The sequence below is a fragment of the Salvelinus fontinalis genome, chromosome 6, assembly GCF_029448725.1.
Source record: "Salvelinus fontinalis isolate EN_2023a chromosome 6, ASM2944872v1, whole genome shotgun sequence".
Classification (NCBI taxonomy): Eukaryota; Metazoa; Chordata; class Actinopteri; order Salmoniformes; family Salmonidae; genus Salvelinus; species Salvelinus fontinalis.
The window spans coordinates 6084627-6096660 of NC_074670.1; the positions used below are offsets into that span (position 1 = coordinate 6084627).

Below are 12034 nucleotides of genomic sequence, written 5' to 3' on the forward strand. Positions count from 1 at the left end.
GGGTGGAGCTGCAGAGGAACAGTCCAGGGTTTATATGCTGATATTATTTTAATGTCAGAACCCTGTTCCAATGTAAGCAGCATGGGAGTACTGGCCATCACTTCAATCATAGCCAGGTCAATGGCCGTACTGTTTTTGACATCAGACTTCTCATTAAACGTGAATCAATAAAGGGTAAGCAAATACACACATACCTCAACATCTCACATTTTCACTTCAGACATACCTTATTTAACTGTTTCTCGACTAACACCTTCAGCACATCTCAAATTCATACATGTTTATTTTTTTCTCCTAAATGGTTTGAATCTAGAATTTGCATCCTGGCATCTCCCAGGCTGTCTGTGTTAATGCTACTGTACAGTAAACGCTAAGGTGTGTTTCTCTATATACAATATCATCTACATAGAATGTCATTACCTGTCAATTGTCCTTTTGACCTTGATCAAACCTCTGTGGTTCGTCACATGTTATACAATGCCAGACTGTTTGGTATGTGTCAGAAGTTGGATGATGCTGTATTCACATTAGTTGTATAAACATTCCACACAAAAATGGATTCCCAATAACTAGGCCAAGAACAAAGTAGTAGGCATATTCACAATTAAGAGTAGTCATTGGTCCCATTCAGTAGGCCTCGATAATAACAATGACGTCAGTACAGATAAAACGACTGACATCTTCCTTCACCACAAGATCTCTAATCAAAGCTTCCCAAAGTGCTGTCGCAGCAGTCGACTGCTGAACCAGAACCGCGGGACATGCTTGTGATGTACACTATAGTGCATTCAGCCATGCCTGTCTGGTTTCACCCATTCTCCAAAGGCCAAGGCAAGGTCAGCAGTTGGCGGGTGGTCCATGGTGAGTTAGAGAGAGGAGAGACAGATTTGGAGAGAGAGAGATGGGGAGGTGGAGAGAGTGAGAGAGAGAGTGATGGAGAGAGGGAGAACGATGTGGATGGAGAGAGCGAGAGATGGGGAGAGAGGGCAGAGTCGCTGTTGGAAGTTGCCACCAGATGGAGGCGCTGCTGAGAACAGACCACCCAAGTGGAGCGTGTGTGAGGTTGACCCAGTTAATTTTATCACTGGAGTCATTGGCTGCATCACATAGGGACTAGGGTGCCATTAGGGACGTAGCGATGTCTCACCCATAGGGACTAGGGTGCCATTAGGGACGTAGCGATGTCTCACCCATAGGGACCAGGGTGCCATTAGGGACGTAGCGATGTCTCACCCATAGGGACTAGGGTGCCATTAGGGACGTAGCGATGTCTCACCCATAGGGGACATGACAGAAAAGGGGGATATTATATTGAGGCTGTAGTTTTCCAGTATGTTTCCAGTGTGTTTTCAGTATGTTTCCAGTGTGTTTTCAGTATGTTTCCAGTGTGTTTTCAGTGCAGGTCATTGAGATAAAGGCATTGAAAATGGTCCGGGGGACATTCTGGTGTCGGGAGTGTTTTCAAGAGGCAGGGAGGTGTAAAGAGATCCATTGTACTGTACGATAACCACTCAGGTTTGTGTAGGTGTTGGTGTGTGGGGGGTATTTGTGTATGTTTGTGCCCATTTTGTGCTGTGTCTGTGTGTGTGTTTGTGTGTCTGCGTACGCAAATGTGTTTGATTGTGCAAATATGTGTGCGTGCAGGCGTGCGCACGTGAGTGTGTGTATGTGGTTTACAAAAGGTGGGCTGGTGGGTGGTAATGTGGGTAAAAGACGCAATGCCTCCTTCATACAGCATCCGTTAGATCTGCTAGCTATTCAGTCACTTACATAACACCCCTGTAGTTCTATCCTATTACCTCCAACAGACACGCCATTCATACAGACAGTACTGCAGGTCTGTGGCCACAGCTCGCCGGCCAATACCTGCGGCATCATGGTATGTATCCCATCATCATGGTAATCTGAAACACTATTCAATCAAAACCGTATGAAGGTTTCAGAGGAAAAGTCAAATACTGTAGGCAGGGTTCGAACCAAAAATGGGGCAGGGAGAAATGTGCAGGTTTATAGCTAATCTCATGCTATTCTACACATTTTGCCGTGAGGCTGAGAGAAAATGTTGCTGTTTTAGAGCTATTCTGCTATTCAACACAGAGAACATTTTGCAGTTTTAAAGCAAATTTCCTGTTATTCAAAAAAACATTGCATTGCTTATGACGTGTTCATTTGCTATCTGGGGGGACCACAAACCCCAACCCACCCCCCCCCCAAAAAAACATGACTATTATTATTTTGGGGGGCGGAGAGGGGTTGTGGGCCCCCATGCCCTGCGGGGGCTGTGGGGGTGTGTGCTAAATATGCAGTAGTGTTGTTATTTCACACTCTAGCTAAACATTTTCCTGACTGAACAAGGCCCTAGTCTTAGAGACTAGAGGATGGTATCTGGACCAGGCTTTCTTCTATTGATGGCTGTAATACATCAGGTTTGATGACGCTGAGTAAAAAACAACACCTGTTGACCGTGATATGTAGATGTAAGTGTAGTGCAGAGTAGCAGGCACAGAATGGCCACAAATCTAAACCAGTCAAACTAAATCTAAAGATGACCTCAGGTTTTGACACATATCCTAATCAAATATTTTACATGAAGGCTGCAAGAGTTTCAATGAGGGGGGTAGGTGGAGGGGGTTGAGGGGATTCTGGGGTGGGGCGTTTATAAGTAGGAGCAGACTTTACCCTCTTTCTAGTGGTGGTCCTTTCTCTCTCTCACGCTCTCTCTCTTTCTCTAGCTCTCTCTCTCTCTCCTCTTTCCTCCTCCCTCCTTCATGCCTGGGCAGAAGTCTATATGAGGTGCAAAAGACTGATACACACTAAATCACAGGAGGGAATTATTGTCCTGGTAAGTTTCACCTTTTCCTACAAACTTATGGATGGATGATCATGTTATTCAAACGTTTTTTTATTAATGAATGAACAATTAAAATACCATAGAGTCAAGCATCTATAGTTAAATAAAGTCATAGGAATAGTACATTTTAAATACAATGAAATACAATGAAATATGGTCCTCATCAGTCTATGTTCTTAAATCTGTGGGGTATGTGAGAAGAGAGGCCGGTGCTGAATGATCAATGATCTACTTCATTCCAAGTCAGTACTAATGTTAATAGTCATGAATTTACTAGTATTGTTCTCCAATTACAAAAAGTTAACGTACTTACTAATGAGTTGTAATCTAATTTCAGAACTTAGTTGTACATGTAATTAGTTGAGGTACAGTACAATGGAACATCAATGCATGAATAGTGGTGAGAAGCATGGTTGTAGTCTGGGTGTTTTAGTAACGCTTTATCAGTAGCCACAAAACTGTCCCAAAAAAAATGATAAACAATCTATAAATGATTAGTAAATAATAAATCATTTAACACAGTAGTTGTGCACACCCTTCATAAATGTCATTATATTACAGATGCTCTGTATGCTCCTAATGTACTAGCTACTGCATAACTATGTGTTTCCTCATTCATTTCATTCCCCTGAGTTTTATGAAATACATTTCATCTGAGCATATTTCTCCTGGTGGTTTTCATAAGGCGCGGGTGCAGATGATGTAAGACATTCGTTAGTCAAAGACGCACAGTGAGCAGCATACAGTAAGGCTCTGTTCCACCTCTGCACAGCCTCACCACCGACAGGGCAGCAGGACCCTCTAGGTCTCAGTTCTCAGTCCTGACACCTTTTTCCTACTACAACATTAAGTAACTTGCTAGCCTAGGAAGTGACCTGGCCTTATCATTTAATCAGCCATTGGAGTTGGCCATCCAGTGAGAGAAATATTTGTTATTTCAGAGTATCGATGTCTGTGTGTAAAATGCTTTCCAGATATTCCCTTGCTTGCCCAAGCTCTTTAACTGTAACTGTACTGTACTAAGCATCAGTGGAGACTGCTGAGGGGAGGACGGCTCACAATAATGTCTGGAACGGAGTAAATGGAATGGCATACAAAAAAAATTTGAAATCATGAGTTTGATGTATATTATAACATTCCACCCATTTAAAAAACTGGAGGCCTCTTACACTTCAATGTTGTGATCGAAAATCTGGGCGAAATGCATAGCACAGGTTTTACCAGATATTGTTCATCCTGATCAGACAGTTTTTTTTACATGGATAATATATTGGAGATAATATACGGCAATTACTTGAAACAATTGAACATTATGAAACATCAAAGATACCAGACCTGGTCTTCATAGCAGATTTTGAAAAGGCGTTTGATAAAGTACGACTAGAATTTATAAATAAATGCCTGGCTTACTTTAATTTCGGCAAATCTCTTATACAATGAGTTGCAGTTATGTACAGCAACCCCAGATGTAAAACAGTAAATAATGGTTACTTCTCAGAAAGGATTGAGCTTTTAAGAGGAGTAAAACAAGGCTGTCCGTTGTCTTCATATCTATTTATTATGGCCATTGAAATGCTAGGTATTAAAATTATGTCCAACAAGAACATCAAAGGATTAGAAATCCAGGGGATAAAAACAAAAGTGTCAATGCATGCCGATGACTCAAGTTTTTTCTTAAGTCCACAATCTGGATCCCTGCACAGTCTCATTTAAAATCTTGATCACTTTTCTAGCCTCTCTGGACTAAAACCTAATTATGACAAGTGTACCATATTACGTATTGGATCGTTAAAAAATACATTGTTTACACTACCTTGTAGTTTACCACTTTAATGGGTGGATGGTGAAGTAGACAACCTTGGTATTCACATGTAAAAAACAATGTCATTACCCACAATCAATTTCAATAGAAACTTAGCAAAAACAGATACAATTCTGAAACCATGTAAATTCTTGTCTTTTTATGGAAAACAAATTGATTAACTCTTTGGTTTTATCAAAGTTGACTTACTTACTAATGGCACTGCCTACTCTAGACAAATCATTTTTTAAATCATATGAGCAGAAAATATTTCATTTTATTTGGAATGCTAAGCCAGACAAAATGAAACGTGCCTATTTATATAATGAATATGAGTTTGGGGGGCTAAAATTGTTAAATATTAAAGCTTTAAACCTCTCACTAAAAGCTTCACTCATACATAAATTACACTAAACCCAAAATGGTTCTCCAGTAGATTATTAAGAAAGGCTCATCCTTTGTTAAAAAAATTACCTTTTTGCCTTTATACAGATTACAACTTCTCATTTCCAACTAATTGAAAATGAAATGTTGTTTAAAGTATTGACCTTTCTTTAACAAGCCATACAAAGATGGTTACAATTTCAGTTTTATCCTCCAGAAAAGATCAAACAAATATTACAACAAATGTTATGGTTAAACTCAAACATACTGACTAATAAAAAAATATTCTTTATGTGAAAATTTTTTAAAAATGTTATTATATGTATTAATGATATTATGAATAGAAACGGAGGAGTTATGTCACATATGCAGCTGTCGAAAATATATGGGAATATCTGCTCAATCCAAATTTACAACCAACTGATTGCAGCACTACCACAAAAATGGAGGCAAGTGGAATCTTGCAAGGGAACTTGTTTTCCTGCCATATATTAAATATACAAATTGGATGAAAGGAATTGGCATAAATAGACAAATACATCAGTTTCTTTTGAGGACAAAAATGTTGACAGCTGCGTCATACAGGTTGCAAAATAAATGGGAAGAGATTTTCTTTGTACCAATTCCATTGACACATGGTTTATGAACTGGTACACAAAATACTTGATTCAACACTTAGAGATTTTCCATTTAAATTATTATGTAAAAGTTGCCACCAACAGAATGCAATATATATATATATATATATATATACAGTGGGGAGAACAAGTATTTGATACACTGCCGATTTTGCAGGTTTTCCTACTTACAAAGCATGTAGAGGTCTGTAATTTTTATCATAGGTACACTTCAACTATGAGAGACGGAATCTAAAACAAAAATCCAGAAAATCACATTGTATGATTTTTAAGTAATTAATTTGCATTTTATTGCATGACATAAGTATTTGATACATCAGAAAAGCAGAACTTAATATTTGGTACAGAAACCTTTGTTTGCAATTACAGAGATCATACGTTTCCTGTAGTTCTTGACTAGGTTTGCACACACTGCAGCAGGGATTTTGGCCCACTCCTCCCTACAGATCTTCTCCAGATCCTTCAGGTTTCGGGGCTGTCGCTGGGCAATACGGACTTTCAGCTCCCTCCAAAGATGTTCTATTGGGTTCAGGTCTGGAGACTGGCTAGGCCACTCCAGGACCTTGAGATGCTTCTTACGGAGCCACTCCTTAGTTGCCATGGCTGTGTGCTTTGTGTCGTTGTCATGCTGGAAGACCCAGCCACGACCCATCTTCAATGCTCTTACTGAGGGAAGGAGGTTGTTGGCCAAGATCTCGCGATACATGGCCCCATCCATCCTCCCCTCAATACGGTGCAGTCGTCCTGTCCCCTTTGCAGAAAAGCATCCCCAAAGAATGATGTTTCCACCTCCATGCTTCACGGTTGGGATGGTGTTCTTGGGGTTGTACTCAATACTTCTTCTTCCTCCAAACACGGCGAGTGGAGTTAGACCAAAAAGCTCTATTTTTGTCTCATCAGACCACATGACCTTCTCCCATTCCTCCTCTTGATCATCCAGATGGTCATTGGCAAACTTCAGACAGGCCTGGACATGCACTGGCTTAAGCAGGGGGACCTTGCGTGCGCTGCAGGATTTTAATCCATGACGGCGTAGTGTGTTACTAATGGTTTTCTTTGAGACTGTGGTCCCAGCTCTCTTCAGGTCATTGACCAGGTCCTGCCGTGTAGTTCTGGGCTGATCCCTCACCTTCCTCATGATCATTGATGCCCCACGAGGTGAAATCTTGCATGGAGCCCCAGACCGAGGGTGATTGACCGTCATCTTGAACTTCTTCCATTTTCTAATAATTGCGCCAACAGTTGTTTCCTTCTCACCAAGCTGCTTGCCTATTGTCCTGTAGCCCATCCCAGCCTTGTGCAGGTCTACAATTTTATCCCTGATGTCCTTACACAGCTCTCTGGTCTTGGCCATTGTGGAGAGGTTGGAATCTGTTTGATTGAGTGTGTGGACAGGTGTCTTTTATACAGGTAACGAGTTCAAACAGGTGCAGTTAATACAGGTAATGAGTGGAGAACAGGAGGGCTTCTTAAAGAAAAACTAACAGGTCTGTGAGAGCCGGAATTCTTACTGGTTGGTAGGTGATCAAATACTTATGTCATGCAATAAAATGCAAATTAATTATTTAAAAATCATACAATGTGATTTTCTGGATTTTTGTTTTAGATTCCGTCTCTCACAGTTGAAGTGTACCTATGATAAAAATTACAGACCTCTACATGCTTTGTAAGTAGGAAAACCTGCAAAATCGGCAGTGTATCAAATACTTGTTCTCCCCACTGTATATATATATAAACTCAGCAAAAAAGAAACGTCCTCTTACTGTCAACTGCATTTATTTTCAGCAAACTTAACGTGTAAATATTTGTATGAACATAACAAGATTCAACAACTGAGACACAAACTGAACAACATAAACTGAACATGTTCCACAGACATGTGACTAACAGAAATGGAATACTAACAAAAGTAACAGTCAGTATCTGGTGTGGCCACCAGCTGCATTAAGTACTGCAGTGCATCTCCTCCTCATGGACTGCACCAGATTTGCCAGTTCTTGCTGTGAGATGTTACTCCACTCTTCCACCAAGGCACTTGCAAGTTCCCGGACATTTCTGGGGGGAATGGCCCTAGCCCTCACCCTCCGATCCAACAGGTCCCAGACCTGCTCAATGGGATTGAGATCCGGGCTCTTCGCTGGCCATGGCAGAACACTGACATTCCTGTCTTGCAGGAAATCATGCACAGAACGAGCAGTATGGCTGGTGGCATTGTCATGCTGGAGGGTCATGTCAGGATGAGCCTGCAGGAAGGGTACCACATGAGGGAGGAAGATGTCTTCCCTGTAACGCACAGCGTTGAGATTGCCTGCAATGACAACAAGCTCAGTCCGATGATGCTGTGACACACCGCCCCAGACCACGGCGGACCCTCCACCTCCAAATCGATCCTGCTCCAGAGTACAGGCCTCGGTGTAACGCTCATTCCTTCGACGATAAACGTGAATCCTACCATCACCTGTGGTGAGACAAAACCGCAACTCGTCAGTGAAGAGCACTTTTTGCCAGTCCTGTCTGGTCCAGCAACGGTGGATTTGTGCCCATAGGCGATGTTGTTGCCGGTGATGTCTGGTGAGGACCTGCCTTACAACAGGCCTACAAGCCCTCAGTCCAGCCTCTCTCAGCCTATCGCGGACAGTCTGAGCACTGATGGAGGGATTGTGCGTTCCTGGTGTAACTCGGGCAGTTGTTGTTGCCATCCTGTACCTGTACCGCAGGTGTGATGTTCGGATGGACATCTTTCTTTTGGTGTTTTTCAGAGTCAGTAGAAAGGCCTCTTTAGTGTCCTAAGTTTTCATAACTGTGACCTTAATTGCCTACCGTCTGTAAGCTGTTAGTGTCTTAATGACCATTCCACAGGTGCATGTTCATTAATTGTTTATGGTTCATTGAACAAGCATGTGAAACAGTGTTTAAACCCTTTACAATGAAGATCTGTGAAGTTATTTGGATTTCTACGAATTATCTTTGAAAGACAGGGTCCTGAAAAAGGGACGTTTCTTTTTTTGCTGAGTTCATATACATATGGGGCATACAACAATCTCAGCTCTGTAGATTTTGCTGTGAAGAGACAGAATCAATATATAATTTATTCTGGTATTGCCCCTATGTAGCTTGTTTAAATGAATCTTACAAATAGCAGTGTTTGGCGATTTGGAAAGCTATAGTCAACAAATAATATAATAATACTCGTAGGAAAGGTTTTCATCTTTAGCTCACAATCTGTGGATACTATACAATTAGAAAGGTTAAAAAATATGTAAAACATCACAGAACAATTGAAAAATATATGGAAACCAATCGAGGGTGGACTATGGTAATAGGTGGGATGGGCTGAGAGTGGCAGAGGGGTGGGATTAAAGAGCTGATGTTTGGTAATGTACTATTGCTATGTGACTGCTTTATATAAAAGTACCATGTATGTAAAATGTGTATGCGAAATGTATACGTAAAATGTAGGTATATGTAACAGAAAAGCTGTAAAAATATATATATCTTTCCTCAAAATGGGTTAATAAAAAAAATGTGCCACTGATTCCGCTCCAGCCTTTACCACCAGCCTGTCCTCCCTAATTAAGGTGCCACCAACCTCCTGTGATAAGCATAATGTTCTCATTGAAAGCATTCCAAATAATCTTTGTCAGTTTGGATGTGGGGGTTTGACCTCAAGGAGGACTTGAGGAGAGAGCTACTACAAGTAGTTGGGTTTGTACGGTATAATAGCCCCTTTCTTCACCTGGAGAGTGAGCAAAAAAAAAAACAGTTTAGGAGCAAAGTGAGGAAAGGGTTCAGTGTATGTGGTTGGAGAAGGAGAGCGGAAACGTCCAGTGAAAATGTACAGAGCACCGCAGAATATACTACTAGTAGTGAACACAGTGCTTATCTGTTGTGCCGCTGAGCCTCTGGCTCGTAGTCACTACATACCTCTACGGCCAATGGCCACAGCACAAACCTAACTTTATGACTTGGTTCCAGAATGGCTTTGCATATGTTAATAAACTGTAATCTGAGTATACATCTTGGCTGACTTGTTTTTTTCTTTTTCATCTGTAGGATAACCCTGGTGGATTGTCTAGCCTCCTCTCCACTGAGACACTGGGGAAGGAGTTTATAGAACTGTTGGAATTCGGACCCTCCAAACACTATTCTGCCTCAAAATGTTGTTTTCTCTAGCCCTCCTCTTCCTGCTAACCCCGTTCCCCTCCCTTCAAACTCCAGTAACCAATGAGAAAAGAAACGCTACAGGAACAGGAAGTGAACCCAAACCCTACGTCCTACTCACCCTCTCCCGCGCAAAACCAAAAACCGCAGCCACGCTCGTGAAAGTCACCAAAGAGACCCCTAAGCCCAATCTGAAAGCCCTAAACTCAACTGCAGCCAATCAGACACATCCAGCCCCCTCTACCCCCCTCAAACCTCCAACAGCCACGCTCGTCAAACTCACCAAAGAGACCCCTAAGCCCACTCCGAAAGCCCTAAGCCCAACTGCAGCCAATCAGACACATCCAGCCCCCTCAACCCCCCTCAAACTTCTAACAGCCACGCTCGTCAAACTCACCAAAGAGACCGCTAAACCCACTCCAAAAGCCCTAAGCCCAACTGCAGCCAATCAGACACATCCAGCCCCCTCAACCCCCCTCAAACCTCCAACAGCCACGCTCGTCAAACTCACCAAAGAGACCGCTAAACCCACTCCGAAAGCCCTAAGCCCAACTGCAGCCAATCAGACACATCCAGCCCCCTCAACCCCCCTCAAACTTCTAACAGCCACGCTCGTCAAACTCACCAAAGAGACCGCAAAGCCCACTCCGAAAGCCCTAAGCCCAACTGCAGCCAATCAGACACATCCAGCCCCCTCAACCCCCCTCAAACCTCCAACAGCCACGCTCGTCAAACTCACCAAAGAGTCCCCTAAGCCCACTGTGAAAGCCCTAAACCCAACTGCAGCCAATCAGACACATCCAGCCCCGTTGACCCTCCTTAATCCTTCAACAGCCAAGCTCGTCAAACTCACCAAAGAGACCCCTAAGCCCACTCTGAAAGCCTTAAGCCCAACCGAAGCCAATCACATTCTTCCAGCCCCTTCAACCCCCCTCAAGCCTCTCAGAGCCAGTGGTCCAAAGACCACCACCAAAGACAAACCCTCCCCCACACAGCCGCATCCCATCCCCATCAAGGTGCTCATCACTTCTGACTCTGGCTGCATCAGCAAGGACACGCAGAGCAACGCTAGCAACCGCACCAAGGAGCAGACCCAGACCCATGAGCTGAAGCTGAAGCCTGGCTTTCCTCTAACCCTGACCCACCGCATCAGTCTGGTTCCTACCTCCTGCACCGGGGGATGTGTGGCTGAGATGGCAACACTGAAAGGACGCGTTGGCAGGCTGGAGAAAGAGATGTCCCTCATGAAGAGTAAATGTACGACTGGTCTTATTTAGTTATACATAACCGTAACCTCCTAGTCGCAAACCTCTTTCACATAATAACTTCATTCTGATATGGAGATTATCCATGAGGCTAGTTTGAATCTTTCTGGTAACCAACATTAACATTTAATCTTTTGCTGTTTGCTCTGTCTGGTTTCATACTGTATACTCTCTTCCCCTTCCTACCAGGTGCTTCCTGCTCCAAAGGCCCATGTCCCAATGACTGCAGTGCGAATGGTAAATGTGAGAAGGGAACGTGTGTCTGCCTCCCAGGGTTCCTTGGTCTAGACTGCAGTAAATGTACAGCTGGAGCTGACTGCAGTAAAAGTGAGTTACTGTGCCTTCTTCATTTGATCTGACTCGTCTTCTTTCATCTGATTTTCTTTATTGCAATTCAGCTAGAGACACACTAGCACCTCATAATCTAAGGTTAACTTCCAGTCGCCACACACAAGCACACCACGTAGAATGCACGCCCAATATACATTCCTTCATTCTAACTTGTATGCTAGTGTGGTTATTGGAGCACATATCTTTTTCTCTCATCTCCAGAAAGTACCAAAGACAAAATCCAGATAACGGTGGAGACGGTGGCGTTGAAGGTATCACCTGAGAGCAATGCTATCACGGAGAGTCTGCAGGGGAAGAAGACCAAGGCAGACCAAATCCTCTTCCAGAAGAAAACAGAGCAAAAGAAACCTACAGCCGCCAAAGAGGATGGTGACATCAAAAGCAAAACAAAAGTGACCACAAGTGTAAAAGCAGGCCTCACCAAGACACAAGCCAAACAAGGGGTTACTGTCACTAAAACCAAAAGTAAACTCTCCACCCATTCCAATGCTACCAAGATTAGACTGGGCCGACCAACCGTCGGGCAGGTTCTGTTGAAACACCATGGAGGAAGAAAGCAAGAGAGCAAAGGCAAAACGACAGT

General features: G+C 42.9%; 1 protein-coding gene across 1 annotated transcript; it reads left to right on the forward strand.

Moving 5' to 3' along the window:
• Positions 1–669: 669 nt before the first annotated feature.
• LOC129856760 (proteoglycan 4-like) lies at positions 670–11953 on the forward strand. Its single transcript, XM_055924481.1, has 6 exons — positions 670–1515; positions 1786–1879; positions 9728–11092; positions 11290–11427; positions 11653–11820; positions 11949–11953. The coding sequence occupies exons 3-6, from the start codon at positions 9832–9834 to the stop codon at positions 11951–11953; spliced, it is 1572 nt and encodes a 523-aa protein (XP_055780456.1). The 5' UTR covers positions 670–1515; positions 1786–1879; positions 9728–9831.
• The last annotated feature ends 81 nt before the right edge of the window (positions 11954–12034 follow it).

What these genes read in the sequence shown, in the direction of transcription:
- LOC129856760 (XM_055924481.1), top strand. Translation starts at nt 9,832, where the DNA reads ATGTTGTTTTCTCTAGCCCTCCTCTTCCTGCTAACCCCGTTCCCCTCC. An exon ending in GTCCCTCATGAAGAGTAAAT is followed by an intron (nt 11,093 to 11,289) that starts GTACGACTGGTC and finishes CCTTCCTACCAG; the next exon opens with GTGCTTCCTGCTCCAAAGGC. An exon ending in TGGAGCTGACTGCAGTAAAA is followed by an intron (nt 11,428 to 11,652) that starts GTGAGTTACTGT and finishes TCTCATCTCCAG; the next exon opens with AAAGTACCAAAGACAAAATC.